Source organism: Bactrocera neohumeralis, chromosome 2 (genome assembly GCF_024586455.1).
Source record: "Bactrocera neohumeralis isolate Rockhampton chromosome 2, APGP_CSIRO_Bneo_wtdbg2-racon-allhic-juicebox.fasta_v2, whole genome shotgun sequence".
NCBI classification, from domain to species: domain Eukaryota; kingdom Metazoa; phylum Arthropoda; class Insecta; order Diptera; family Tephritidae; genus Bactrocera; species Bactrocera neohumeralis.
The window spans coordinates 22653531-22665562 of NC_065919.1; the positions used below are offsets into that span (position 1 = coordinate 22653531).

General features: G+C 37.1%; 1 protein-coding gene across 2 annotated transcripts in view; it reads left to right on the top strand.

Annotated features, from left to right (window-relative positions):
* The window catches only part of LOC126750750 (acetylcholine receptor subunit beta-like 2), a 28397-nt gene that overhangs the window by 255 nt on the left and 16110 nt on the right, over window positions 1-12032 (top strand). For both annotated transcript variants that reach the window (XM_050460466.1, XM_050460467.1), the window contains exons 2-6: window positions 432-625; window positions 3891-4019; window positions 5042-5227; window positions 8575-8707; window positions 8898-9025. In XM_050460466.1, the coding sequence (XP_050316423.1) occupies window positions 432-625; window positions 3891-4019; window positions 5042-5227; window positions 8575-8707; window positions 8898-9025 (770 nt within the window). The remainder of the gene's footprint in view (window positions 1-431; window positions 626-3890; window positions 4020-5041; window positions 5228-8574; window positions 8708-8897; window positions 9026-12032) is intronic.

The following is a 12032-nucleotide window of genomic DNA, read 5'->3' on the forward strand; positions in this document are numbered from 1 at the left end:
ATTCTATGCATTTATATTCTGTATACTTTTTTGCGATTCGACAGCAAGGGGTGGTTTATACTGTTGACAGCTGTCAGTATGACATAAGCTCGTGCGCATGCGTCGATTTACTTTGTTTTGGGTTATTTTATGCGGGTGGATGCAATAAATTTACACTGTAGTTTGAGTTTGTTTGGGAAGATTTTTTGTTTACTGTTTACTTATTACTCATTTCTTTGTTTACATTTGGCACGTGCTCAGCTGACGTGCTTATCAGATGTGTTCTTAGCGGGAGACGCTTTTAAGTTTTTAAACGTGTTTATTTCATATACTACAGAGCCGAGTTTTTACATCGTAGTTCTAAGCTGTACTTTTCTTCCTAATTAGTTTTGCATTTATTTTATTTTATTTTGAAATTAAAGTAATTCAAAAGAAAAACACTTAACTTTTAGCTCCTATCAGTTTCGAGGCTAATCCAGACACCAAACGTCTTTATGATGATTTATTGAGTAACTACAACAGACTCATACGCCCTGTTGTCAATAATACTGAGACATTGACAGTATGGTTAGGCTTAAAGTTGTCTCAGCTCATTGAAGTGAATTTGCGAAATCAAGTTATGACCACCAATTTGTGGGTGAAGCAGGTGAGTGGATCATCAAATTCGGCGAAAAAATACATATTATTGCAAGTAAATAACAATTTTTTTCGATAAATAATCTACATACGAGGTGTGTTAAAAAATAACTGGACTGTTCTGTTTTGAAAAAATATTTATTCATTTGTCTAAATTAATGTTGACGCCTTGAAAATAGACCCCATTAGATATTTTGCACTTATGCCCACACTTATTCCAATCGTTGAAAGCCTTCTCAAACTCTATCTTTGGTATAGCTTTTAGCTCTTTCAACGTGTCTGGAGAATATGAAGGCTGGGTCATCGTTACAGTAATTATTTTTGGCCAAAAATTCGCGAAGAAATTCTTTGAACCATTTCTTTTAACAAACGAAAGTCACCAAGCTCATAAAAACACGTCTAAATCTAGCGGCTGCTACAGACACTGTAATAAATGAATACAGCTGAAAATTTTGTCGTACTTTTGACAATTGGACCCTTCAAGCCCGCGAAATTTACATTTTAAAATTACCGTTATTTTTTGAATACACTGATACAGAACATGTAAAATGGCGCTTGGTTTATTTGGGCCTCAACTCTTGACTTTCAAAACTTTATATAAATTTTTCTGTTATCAGAGGCCAAACTAAACGAATTTATTATTTACATACAAAATCTTCATCGGGTTTATAAGCATGCAGTAAAAATACTGCAATATCATCATCTTATTATTGTAAAATTGAGTATGATGAGATAATAAGAATTCTTAACGGCTTATAGATACCGACAGCTGTATCAAATTATTGGAAAGCGTGCGCTGGGCGATGCCTCGCCTTCTTAAGTCTCGTAAAAAAGCTTTAAAAAGATGTAAAAACAAATTTGATGGGTAAATCGAGGTTCTCAAACGTAACCGTAGATGATAATCTTCTTTACTGGCGTAGAAACCGCTTACGCGGTTATAGCCGAGTTACCAACGGCACGCCAGTTCTTCTTTTTGCAATATGGCACCAATTGGAGATTCCAAGCACAGCCTTCTCCACCTGGTCTTTCCAACGGAGTGGAGGTTTTCCTCTTACTCTTCTTTCCCCGGCGTGTATTGCGTCGAATACTTTCAGAGTCAGTGTTTTCATCCATTCGGACGACATGACCTAGCCAGCGTAACCGCTGTCTTTTAATTTTATGTCAATGTCGTCGTATATCTCATTTAGTTCATCGTTCCATCGCTTGCGATATTCGCCGTGGTCAACGCGCAAAGGACCATAAATCTTCCGCAGAAACTTTTCTCTCGAAAACTCGCAACGTCGACTCATCAGATGTTGTCATCGTCCAAGCCTCTGCACCATATAGCAGGACGGGAATTATGAGTGACTTATAGAGTTTGGTTTTTGTTCGTCGAGAGAGGACTTTACTTCTCAATTGAACACTCAGTCCGAAGTAGCACCTGTTGGCAAGAGGTATTCTGCGTTGCAACTCGAATTATTTTACCCAAGAGTAGATATTTGTTGAAGAAGTCACACGAAGGGGAGTCGCCTTGTCTGAAACCTCGTTTGGTATCAAACGGCTCGGAGAGGTTCTTCCCGATCCTCACGGAGGTTTTACAGCCGTATTAGTTTTGCGGGGATACCAAATTCAGATATCGCGGCATAAAGGAAGCTCCTTTTCGTGCTGTCAAAAGCAGCTTTGAAATCGACGAAGAGGCGGTGAGTGTCGATTCTCTTTTCACGGGTCTTTTTCAAGACTTGGCGCATCAGTTGTTGATTTTCCAGGTCTAAAACCACACTCATACGGTCCAATCATTTTTTTGGCAGTGGGCTTTAATCTTTCACACAGTACGCTCGATAGAACCTTATATGCGATGTTGAGGAGGCTTAGCCCACAGAAGTTGGCGCAGATTGTGGGGACCCCTTTTTTGTGGATTGGCAGAGCACACCGACCATATTTTACAAAGAAGCTGATGCATGCTCCTTATCAGTTCTTCGCCGCCGTGTTTGAATAGCTCGGCCGCCAATCCATCCGCCCTCGCCGCTTCGTTGTTCTTTAGGCGGGTAATTGCTATTCGAACTTTTTCATGGTCGATCGATTGGAAAATCGGATTCGCCTTCTCCTAGCGTTGTACTTTCACTGCCATTCAGCAGGTTGAAGAAATGTTCCCTCCATAATTTGAGTATGTTGTGGGCATCAGTTACTAGATCACCTTTGGGGGTTCTACAAGAGTACGGTCCGGTCGTGAAACCTTCTGTTAGCCGCCGTAGAATTTTCAAGCATTACCCCTGTCGGTCAGCTTGTCAAGCTCTTCATACTCACGCATTTCGGACTCTCTCTTTTTTTTTGTCTGCAGCTCTCGGTATCTATCCCATCCCGCGCGTGTTGTGGTCGATTGTAACGAGGTAGGCAGCCTGTTTTCTCTCCGCTGCGACATGGCACTCCTCGTCGTACCAGCCGTTCTTTTGCCTTATCCGATAACCAATGGTTTCATTTGCAGCTGTACGTAAGGAGCTTGAGATGCCGTCCCACAGTTCCCTCATACCGAATTGCTGATAGGTGCTCTCAGAGAGCAGGAGTGCAAGTCGAGTACAAAACCGTTCGGCTGTCTGTTGTGATTGCAGCTTCTCGACGTCGAACCTTCCTTGTGTTTGTTGACGTGGGTTTTATGCTGCACAGAGACGGGCGCGTGTAGAATCTAGTACTACAGATAACCTTATTCCGGGATGATTTTGACATCGTGGCAGAGGCAGCTCTCATAGGTGCGCTCCACGCGCTCATAGAAGGTATCTTTGGTCACACCGTCCTTCTCTTCCGTCGTTGGAGTCTCTCCCCCACCACGAATCCCACACTGGATTCGCACTCCTTTATATGTCCACTTTAGTAAATTTCACAAGAACCTACTCGTCTCAGTCCTTGTCTCGTCCATCGCACTTCTTGGACGGCGGTGATGTCAATCTTTATTTAAACGACGACATCAACCAGCAGGGCAGCGGCACTTTCTCAATTAAGGATAATTAAGACCGTACATTCCAGGTGCAGGGGGTCTCTCGTCCGAGGCTCTTGGTTAGTTTTCATTGGGGGTGTTTTTTACATGGAGGGTCCCAAACCCAGTGGATCTGGCTTTGGCTACCCAGAGGATACTTGGTCTCAGACCGGAAGTCGTGAGATGCTTGAATGGCACTCAGAGAACTTTCTTCACTTGCGTGAACTTCTACACATGACTCCATCCTCCATGATAATTTTTAAAAATAAGTTAAAATTTCAATAAAAATGGGGTATTAACCTGTTTTAATAAAAACTAAAATTTACAGCGTTGGTTCGATTATAAATTGCGATGGGACCCTGAGGAATACGGTGGTGTTGAACAACTTTATGTGCCATCGGAACATATTTGGGTGCCGGATATAGTGTTGTACAACAATTGGGATGGCAACTACGAAGTGAGTAAATAATAAATATATATAAAAGTAAATACATACAAATATATACATAAATAAAATATAATTATACCCTGAATAGGGTATATTAAGTTTGTCACGAAGTTTGTAACACCCAGAAGGAAACGCCGGAGACTTCCCAAGTGCTTGTATGGAAAACCTTCACATTTGACAATGTATCTTCACGAAATTTGGTACAGATATATATTATTTTCTAAGGCATCAATGTAATCTCCGAAAAAATTGTTCAGATCGGATTAACTATAGCATATAGCTACCATACAAACTGAACGATCGGCATCTAGTGCTGGTATGGAAACTATTGCATTTGACGTGGTATCTTTACAAAATTTGGTACAGATTATTTTCTAAGGCAACTATGTAATCTCCGAAGACATTGTTCAGATCGGTTAACTATAGCATATAGCTGCCGTACAAACTGAATGATAGGAATCAAATGCTTGCATGGGAAACCTCCTCATTTGACGATATATTTTCACGAAATTTGATATGAGTTATTGTTCATAGAAATAATGTAATATCGGAAGAAATTGTTCAGATGGGCTCACTATAGCATATAGCTGTCATACAAACCAAACGATCGGAATCAAGGGCTTGTATGGAAAACTTTTGCATTTGACATGGTATCTTCACGAAATTTGACATGGATTACTGCTTAAGGTAATAATATAATCTCCGAAAAAATTGTTCAGATCGGTTACTATAGCATATAGCTTCCATACAAACTGAACACATAGTTACTAAATTAAATGCACCTGTGAAGGGTATATTAGCTTCGGTGCAGCCGAAGTTGACGTTTTTTCTTGTTTTTCATATGAATTATAAGGCGAACAAATTTTCAAAATAATATACAAAATATGTACAATAAAAAATAAAAAAAAGTATTTAGAAAGTGGTGTTGATTTTTGTTTACATATATTCATATTCACAAACACATATATAGTACATGCTTATGTAATATATGTATATGTCTACATATGCCTGCGCATATATGTAATCCACAGGTAACACTCATGACAAAGGCAACATTAAAATACACCGGCGAGGTCTTCTGGGAGCCGCCAGCTATCTACAAGTCCTCCTGCGAAATGAATGTCGAATATTTTCCTTACGATGAACAAATTTGCTTCATGAAATTCGGTTCATGGACATACAACGGTGCACAAGTGGATTTGAAGCATTTGGATCAGGTGAGTGCAAGCTTGGCATTGGCAAGGGGGGAGAGCAATGGAAAGCTGCTGCAAGCCACACAGTTACGAAGTAACTTTTATGTTTTCAGTTGTATTTTTTTATTATGATTTAACTTTTGCTGCTCTTACTTTTAGTGTTTTATTTTTATACTCTTGCAACCAATTGCTACAGAGTATTATTTTAGAGTGAAAATTGACGAAATCGGATGAAAACCCCGTTCACTCCACATATAACGGTATTGTTCAAAACTACTTAAAGCGCGATAAATCAATAATTAAATGTGCCAGAGACGCAAAAAATGTGCCGCTGGGATGGTATGACAAGGCTTTATAGGGACCGGGGTGAAAAGTGTACGATGGGCGTGTCACCGCCTACTTTTTGGTGAAATCCCATATCTGAGGACCCGACTGACCGATTTCGACAAAATTTGGTGTATGGTATTTTTTTCATATTTATGTCACGTTGCGAAAATGAGCGAAATCGGACATAACCACGCTTACTGCACAATTAAGCACAATTTTGAATTCCACTTGATTCGTTTACTTTCCAGCGGTATAAAACTTTGCACGAATAATGTGTTTAGGGTGTGCCTGCTTATGACCAAAAGTTGTTTAAATCCATAAAAACTTTTCAAGCCCTTAGGTACCGAATATTTAGACCCCGGTACCTATAGCTGACTTTTGATTGAAAATGTCGGTCAATGTGTGATATAATAGTTTGTCCAAAAAGTCTCCCTTAGTCCCCATACAAGTATATCTAATATAAAGATAATCGAATTTCCGGGTGTACCGCATATATTGGCCAATATGTGAGTTATCTCAGTGGAAATAAGAGAGCGTTTTTTATACAAAATAGTGTATCTTTGTGCCAAAAATAGTTAAATTTGAGCAAAAACTTGGTCTAGCCCCCATATAACTAATATCAGGATTTTCAAACATCCATTTACTCTATATGATTGGTTTTACTCCTAAATGCATTTCCCTGGCTTTGATTTTTGCAAGTTGCAAGAGTATAAAATGTTCGGTTGCACCCGAAATTAGCCCTTCCTTACATGATTTTTATTAGTTTCTATGTTTTCTAAATGCATACAAACAATTGTAGATACATTTGTATTTGCTCACTTCACTTCAACTTTTAGCCACAGAGCCATACTCGCACCGCAATTTGCAATTTATGCGCCACAATCACACAAGTGCTGGTAAGATTGGTTAAGGTTACACATGTTCAAGTATGTTATGTATGTGCGCAATAAATAAAATGGCGGCGAGCTTGCTTCGTTGGAGTTTTTGTTTGATTTGCTTGGACCACAGGTTCCAGTTTAACTTTGCTTGATTGGGTTTTCTCTTCATTATTTCGGCTTGGTTATAAATTTTGATCTCTAAACTGACGAGGTGCTACTCCAATGGGGAATATGAATTCCTGAGCAATACGATGTAGCCAAAATCGGAAAAAAGTTTCAAACCAGCAAGAAATGCATAAATAATTTCATATAAATCGAAAAAAATATGTTGAAGATACTTATAATATAATGGCTAAGTCCACATTTGGGTAAGAGAGAGATTGCGGCTGTGCAAACGATTTGATTAAGCCAACGACCTTGGATCATGACGGCTACATAAAGGCGGTCTCAGCATTCTTGAATCTTCGGATACAGTGTTTCATTGGGTACAATTTAAGACTCAAGTTAATCATTTACTACAAATATGGCAAGCCTATATTCTTGAAATATTTTCTAGAAGTATATTTTCAGCATTTAACTTTATTGTGACAGACAGTTACCACACTTTCTTTTTCTTTTGTAGGTAAGGTTAGGCTAAAAGTCGTTCTTAACTGGGATCTCACATGGATAGCTTAGAACACCGACCCAATATTTTGCATAATAGATCATAGATAATAGAACATAAGACCTTTACAAATCGGCAAAGTATTTTGAGCCTATCACAAATTTGTTGAGATGGCTAATGTTCGTTTCGGCTATGTCTTCTGGTTCGCCGATGGTAAGACTGCCGAAATGTTTCATCCTCAGTCCTGCAGAGGCTGGATTACGGAGTAGAGAGTGCCTTGATGTTTCCACCACACCCTCTTCCATACAGTTGTAGCAACTTGCGTTCAACAATATTCTTAGCAAGATTCAGTGAGAACTCCTACTATAATATAGTATAGAAGATCTCCTGCGTTATACTCTAGACCAACAGGCTGCAGTTGTATAGGAGCTGATCGTCGATCAGCGAAAATAAGCGCACGCGAGGTCCATTGATCCAGTTCTTGGACGCAAGATGTCAATGGACATCCAATAAGTTTTTGTTCAGCGAATATAGGGACTCGTCGAAGGAGGACTTTACTTTTCGAATGCCTACTCAGACTGAAGTAGCCCCTGTTGGCAAAAGTAATTCCTTGTCTGATTTCGATGTTGACATTCTTGTTGCTGTTAATACTGGTTCCAAGATAGACGAAATTATATGCGACTTCGAAGTTATGACTGTCAACAGTGACGTGGGAAGCAAGTCGCGAGTGCGACGACTGTTTGTTTGATGACAGGAGATATTTCATCTTGTCCTCGATCACTACAATCTTCGCTTCCTTATCCAGTCTGGAGAAAGCAGAACTTACGGCACGGATGTTGAGACCAATGATATCAATACCATCGGCGTATCTCGGCACCTGAACACTTTTATAGAAGGTTGTACCTGCACGCTTAAGCTCTGCAGCTCGAATTATTTTGTCCAGCAGTAGACTAAAGAAGTCGCACAATAAGAAGTCGCCTTGTCTGAAACCTCGTTTGGTATTGAACGGCTCGGAGAGGTCCTTCCTGATCTTGACAGAGCTTTTGGTATTGCTCAAAGTCAGTTTACGCAGCTGTATTAGTTTTTCGTGGATATCATATTCAGACATAGCTGCAAATGGGCAGTTCCTCTTCGTGCGTTCAAAAGCAGCTTTAAAATCGGCATGTGGTGAATATCTGGTCAGTTGCTGATTTTCCAGGCTTGAAGCCACACGGATAAGGTCCAATCAGTTTGATGACTATGGTCTTTATTCTTATACACAGTACGCTCGATAGAACCTTATATGCGATGTTGAGGATGCCTATCTCACGATGGTTGGCGTAGATTATCGAGGTATCCCTTTAGACAGAGCACACTTAAATTTCAATAGTCGGGCATGCTTAAGCCCGACCATATTCTACAAAGAAACTGATGCATGCTCCTTATCAGTTCTTTGACGCCGTATTTGAATATCAGTTGGAGCTGACATTTTTTTTTCTTTGTTGTTATTATTATTTTTAATTCTTCCATAATTGTTTGTTTAAATTTCTATTCGTTTGCTTTGATCTTTGACTCATACATAGGTTCCTGGCAGTAATCTAGTGCAAATTGGAATTGATTTAAGTGAATTTTATTTATCAGTCGAATGGGACATACTTGAAGTTCCTGCAACGAAGAATGAGGAATACTATCCAGACACATTGGAACCGTTTTCTGGTAAAATGAAGACAATAATTATATAAATGTTTGTTTTTCGACTCCAGCCAAAGCATTTAGCTTGTCTTTATTAAATTTTATTTGAAAATTTTACAATTTTGAATATTGTTTTTATATATTATTCTTTTGTTTACAAAATATGGAATATATAAGTATAATCTCAATTCTCTGAAATATTTTTATTCCACAGATATTACATTTAAGCTCACCATGCGTCGCAAAACACTATTTTATACCGTTAATTTAATTGTGCCGTGTGTTGCATTGACATTTTTAACGGTGTTGGTATTTTATTTGCCTAGCGATTCCGGCGAGAAGGTAATAAATTCTGTACAAAATTTTGTTCTGTTTTTACTAGCTGAATACTAACAGGCGTTTACTAAGTTGGTAGCAAAGCTTTTATCATCAAATGAATTTTTTAATGGTTCAAACTGTGTATTTTCTTAAATAAATAAGTTTTTCTTGTATTTTTTAAATATATCTCTTTCAGCTGTATATTAGTATTTTAAGCATGTTTTGCCTTGAAAATTTTACCTATAATCTTATTTACTATACCATATTTGCATTGAACAATTTTGTCTACTGCATATCGTCACCTAAAATGCAAAATAGCGTATCATCAAAAAAAAAAAAAAAAAATCGAAAATCACTGTCAGGTATGATAACTAATATATAACCATTTTATAACGAAAACTCAAATTTTGCTTCAATATGAGCGGGAGATAACCAATGTATAACCATTTTGTAACCAGTAAATAACCATTTTATAACTAAAACTCAAATTTTGTTTCAATATGAGTGGGAGATAACCAATGCATAACCATTTTATAACGAAAACTCAAATTTTGCTTCAATATGAGCGGAAGATAACCAATATATAACCATTTTGTAACCGATATACAACCATTTTATAACTAAAACTCAAACTGTTGGAATATGAGTCGTTTCTATTATATCGTTTTTCCTTCGCTTGTAAACTTATTAAAAGTGATGTTAAGTTATTTTGTATTTTAGGTGACGATATACTGTTTACCGTACTTCTACAAAATGCTTTATAATGCATGCGATCTCTTATCAAACTATTTCTAATACACTTATACCCTTCAAAACATTATTTACTTTCTAATCACACTATCACTGCATTAAAAAATTTAACTGAACATTTTTAAATTTATACTAACAGCGTAACTATTTCAGCAAATTTTAATTAACGGTATTTTTAACCCAGCAATTGCTGCCAGATTGAGGGTATTCTCGAAACAGGAATTATTAGTTATATGTTTGTATATAATTAGGTGTGACGAGTAAATGACATGGAAAATTTATACAAGAAAAAAAAATATTTTTTTTACAATTTTGTTTAAAAATATTTTTTTATTTAGTTAAAAAAATATTATCTTTCTATTTCGCTAATTACTTTGGTAAATTAAAAACAATAAACGTTTAAATTTTTTCTTCCTAGAACTTAGCATTTGCAGCTGTGTTCATTAAAAGTGTAGTGCTGTTGTGTTCTATCTATAGAACCAAAAACAAAATCAGCTAAAAATACAAATTATTAACTCAAAAACATTTAAAAGCAAGTTTTGGTAATTTCTACGTATGTATATACAAAGTTTTATTATTCCTTACGAAATTACGATGGACTCCTAACCTACAGCACCATTTCTAGCAAAATTTAGCACACTGTGTCCAGTTTGAGGCAACTTAGAAGAGAGGATAGGCAAAACAATTCATAAATAGGAAATACAGTGAAAACTGTTTTAAAAGGACGCTCTTTTAAGCGGACATCTCTATTAACATATTGACCGTTCCCAGAATTTGTTGATATTTATTAAGTACAATCTATTAAGCGACAACTCTAATAACTGGACAGAAAGGCTCTTTTGTCAGGGAGATTTCACTGTATATATTTCTAAACAAACGCATCTATTCACAATCACCAAAAAAAAAAAAATATAATACAGTTGAACTTCCATAACTCAAACTTCTATAACTCGAAGTCCTCCATAACTTGAACTCTTGAATTTGTAATAGAAGTTCTAATAGCATTTAAATTTGTCATATTTTCCATTGACATTTATTTGTGTGAACATATCAAAATTAAACCTCAAGTACAATCACCTGGATTCTTATACTAACAAAAACATTTTCGCCTTTATTCGTAAATGAAATTTTCACTGTATTGAATAGTTTATTACTTGAATAATAGTATAAAAGGTAAACCACAGCAATGCGTGGCGGATCCACTAGTACATACAAGGTCTGTCGCAAAAGAAACAGAACTTTTTAAATATAACTGTTTCTGGTTGCGCCACCTATTGGTGGGTATATGAAATAAAAAGCTTGATCTCTTGTTGACATTTCGTAAAAATTTTAAGACAATTGGATAACTACTATCGATGTTATCGATCAAAAAATGACAGCAGCTTTTGGTCATCGGTCGTAAAATGCATTTTGAACAAAGAGCAAATATTAATTTTTGTTTTAAACTTGGGAAAACGTTTACTGAAACATTTCAAATGATGAAAAAAGTTTATCGTGATCAGTGCCTATCCCGTAGTAATGTGCATGAGTGGTTTAAGCGATTCCAAGAAGGTCGTGAGGACCTCTGTGACGATCAGAAGTCGGGCCAAAATCAAAAAAGAAGTCAAAAATAAAGACAATGCTGATTTGTTTTTACGATTCCGAGGGTATTGTACACCGAGAGTTCATCCCACCTGGCCAAACGATTAATGCTGTGTTTTACCTTAGTGTTATGAAGCGTCTTTTTCACTCATTCGTCGTGCTTGACCACAATACCGTGAGGCAAGGTCCTGGCGCCTGTTGCACGATAATGCGCCGTGTCATCGGTCGACCCTTGTCACTGATTTTTTGACAAAAAACTCCATATTAACCATTAATCACTGACCCTACGCTCCTGATCTGGCACCCTGTGATTTTTACCTATTTGGAAAACTTCATTTGCCCATGAAAGGAGACTGAAACCATCATTTCAGCTATCCAAAAGGCGACGACCGATATTCTCAAGAGAATTCCGAAAAATGACCTTAAACACTCATTTGGAATGCTAATTGACCGGGCTAAGTGCTGTATCGAAGCACAAGGAAACTACTTTGAATAAAAAAATATAACTTTTGAAAAATATTAATTTTTTGTTGTTTTTTTAACAGTCCAGTTTCTTTTGCGACAGACCTTGTATACTATATATAGATTTCCTAAACAAAACTTCAAAATAAGTATGTTCACATAAATAGTAGTGCCTATTTTGTTGAGGTTTAATTTGAGCCCACGTATCATTGACAACTAGGAAACCTTGCATTCTAAC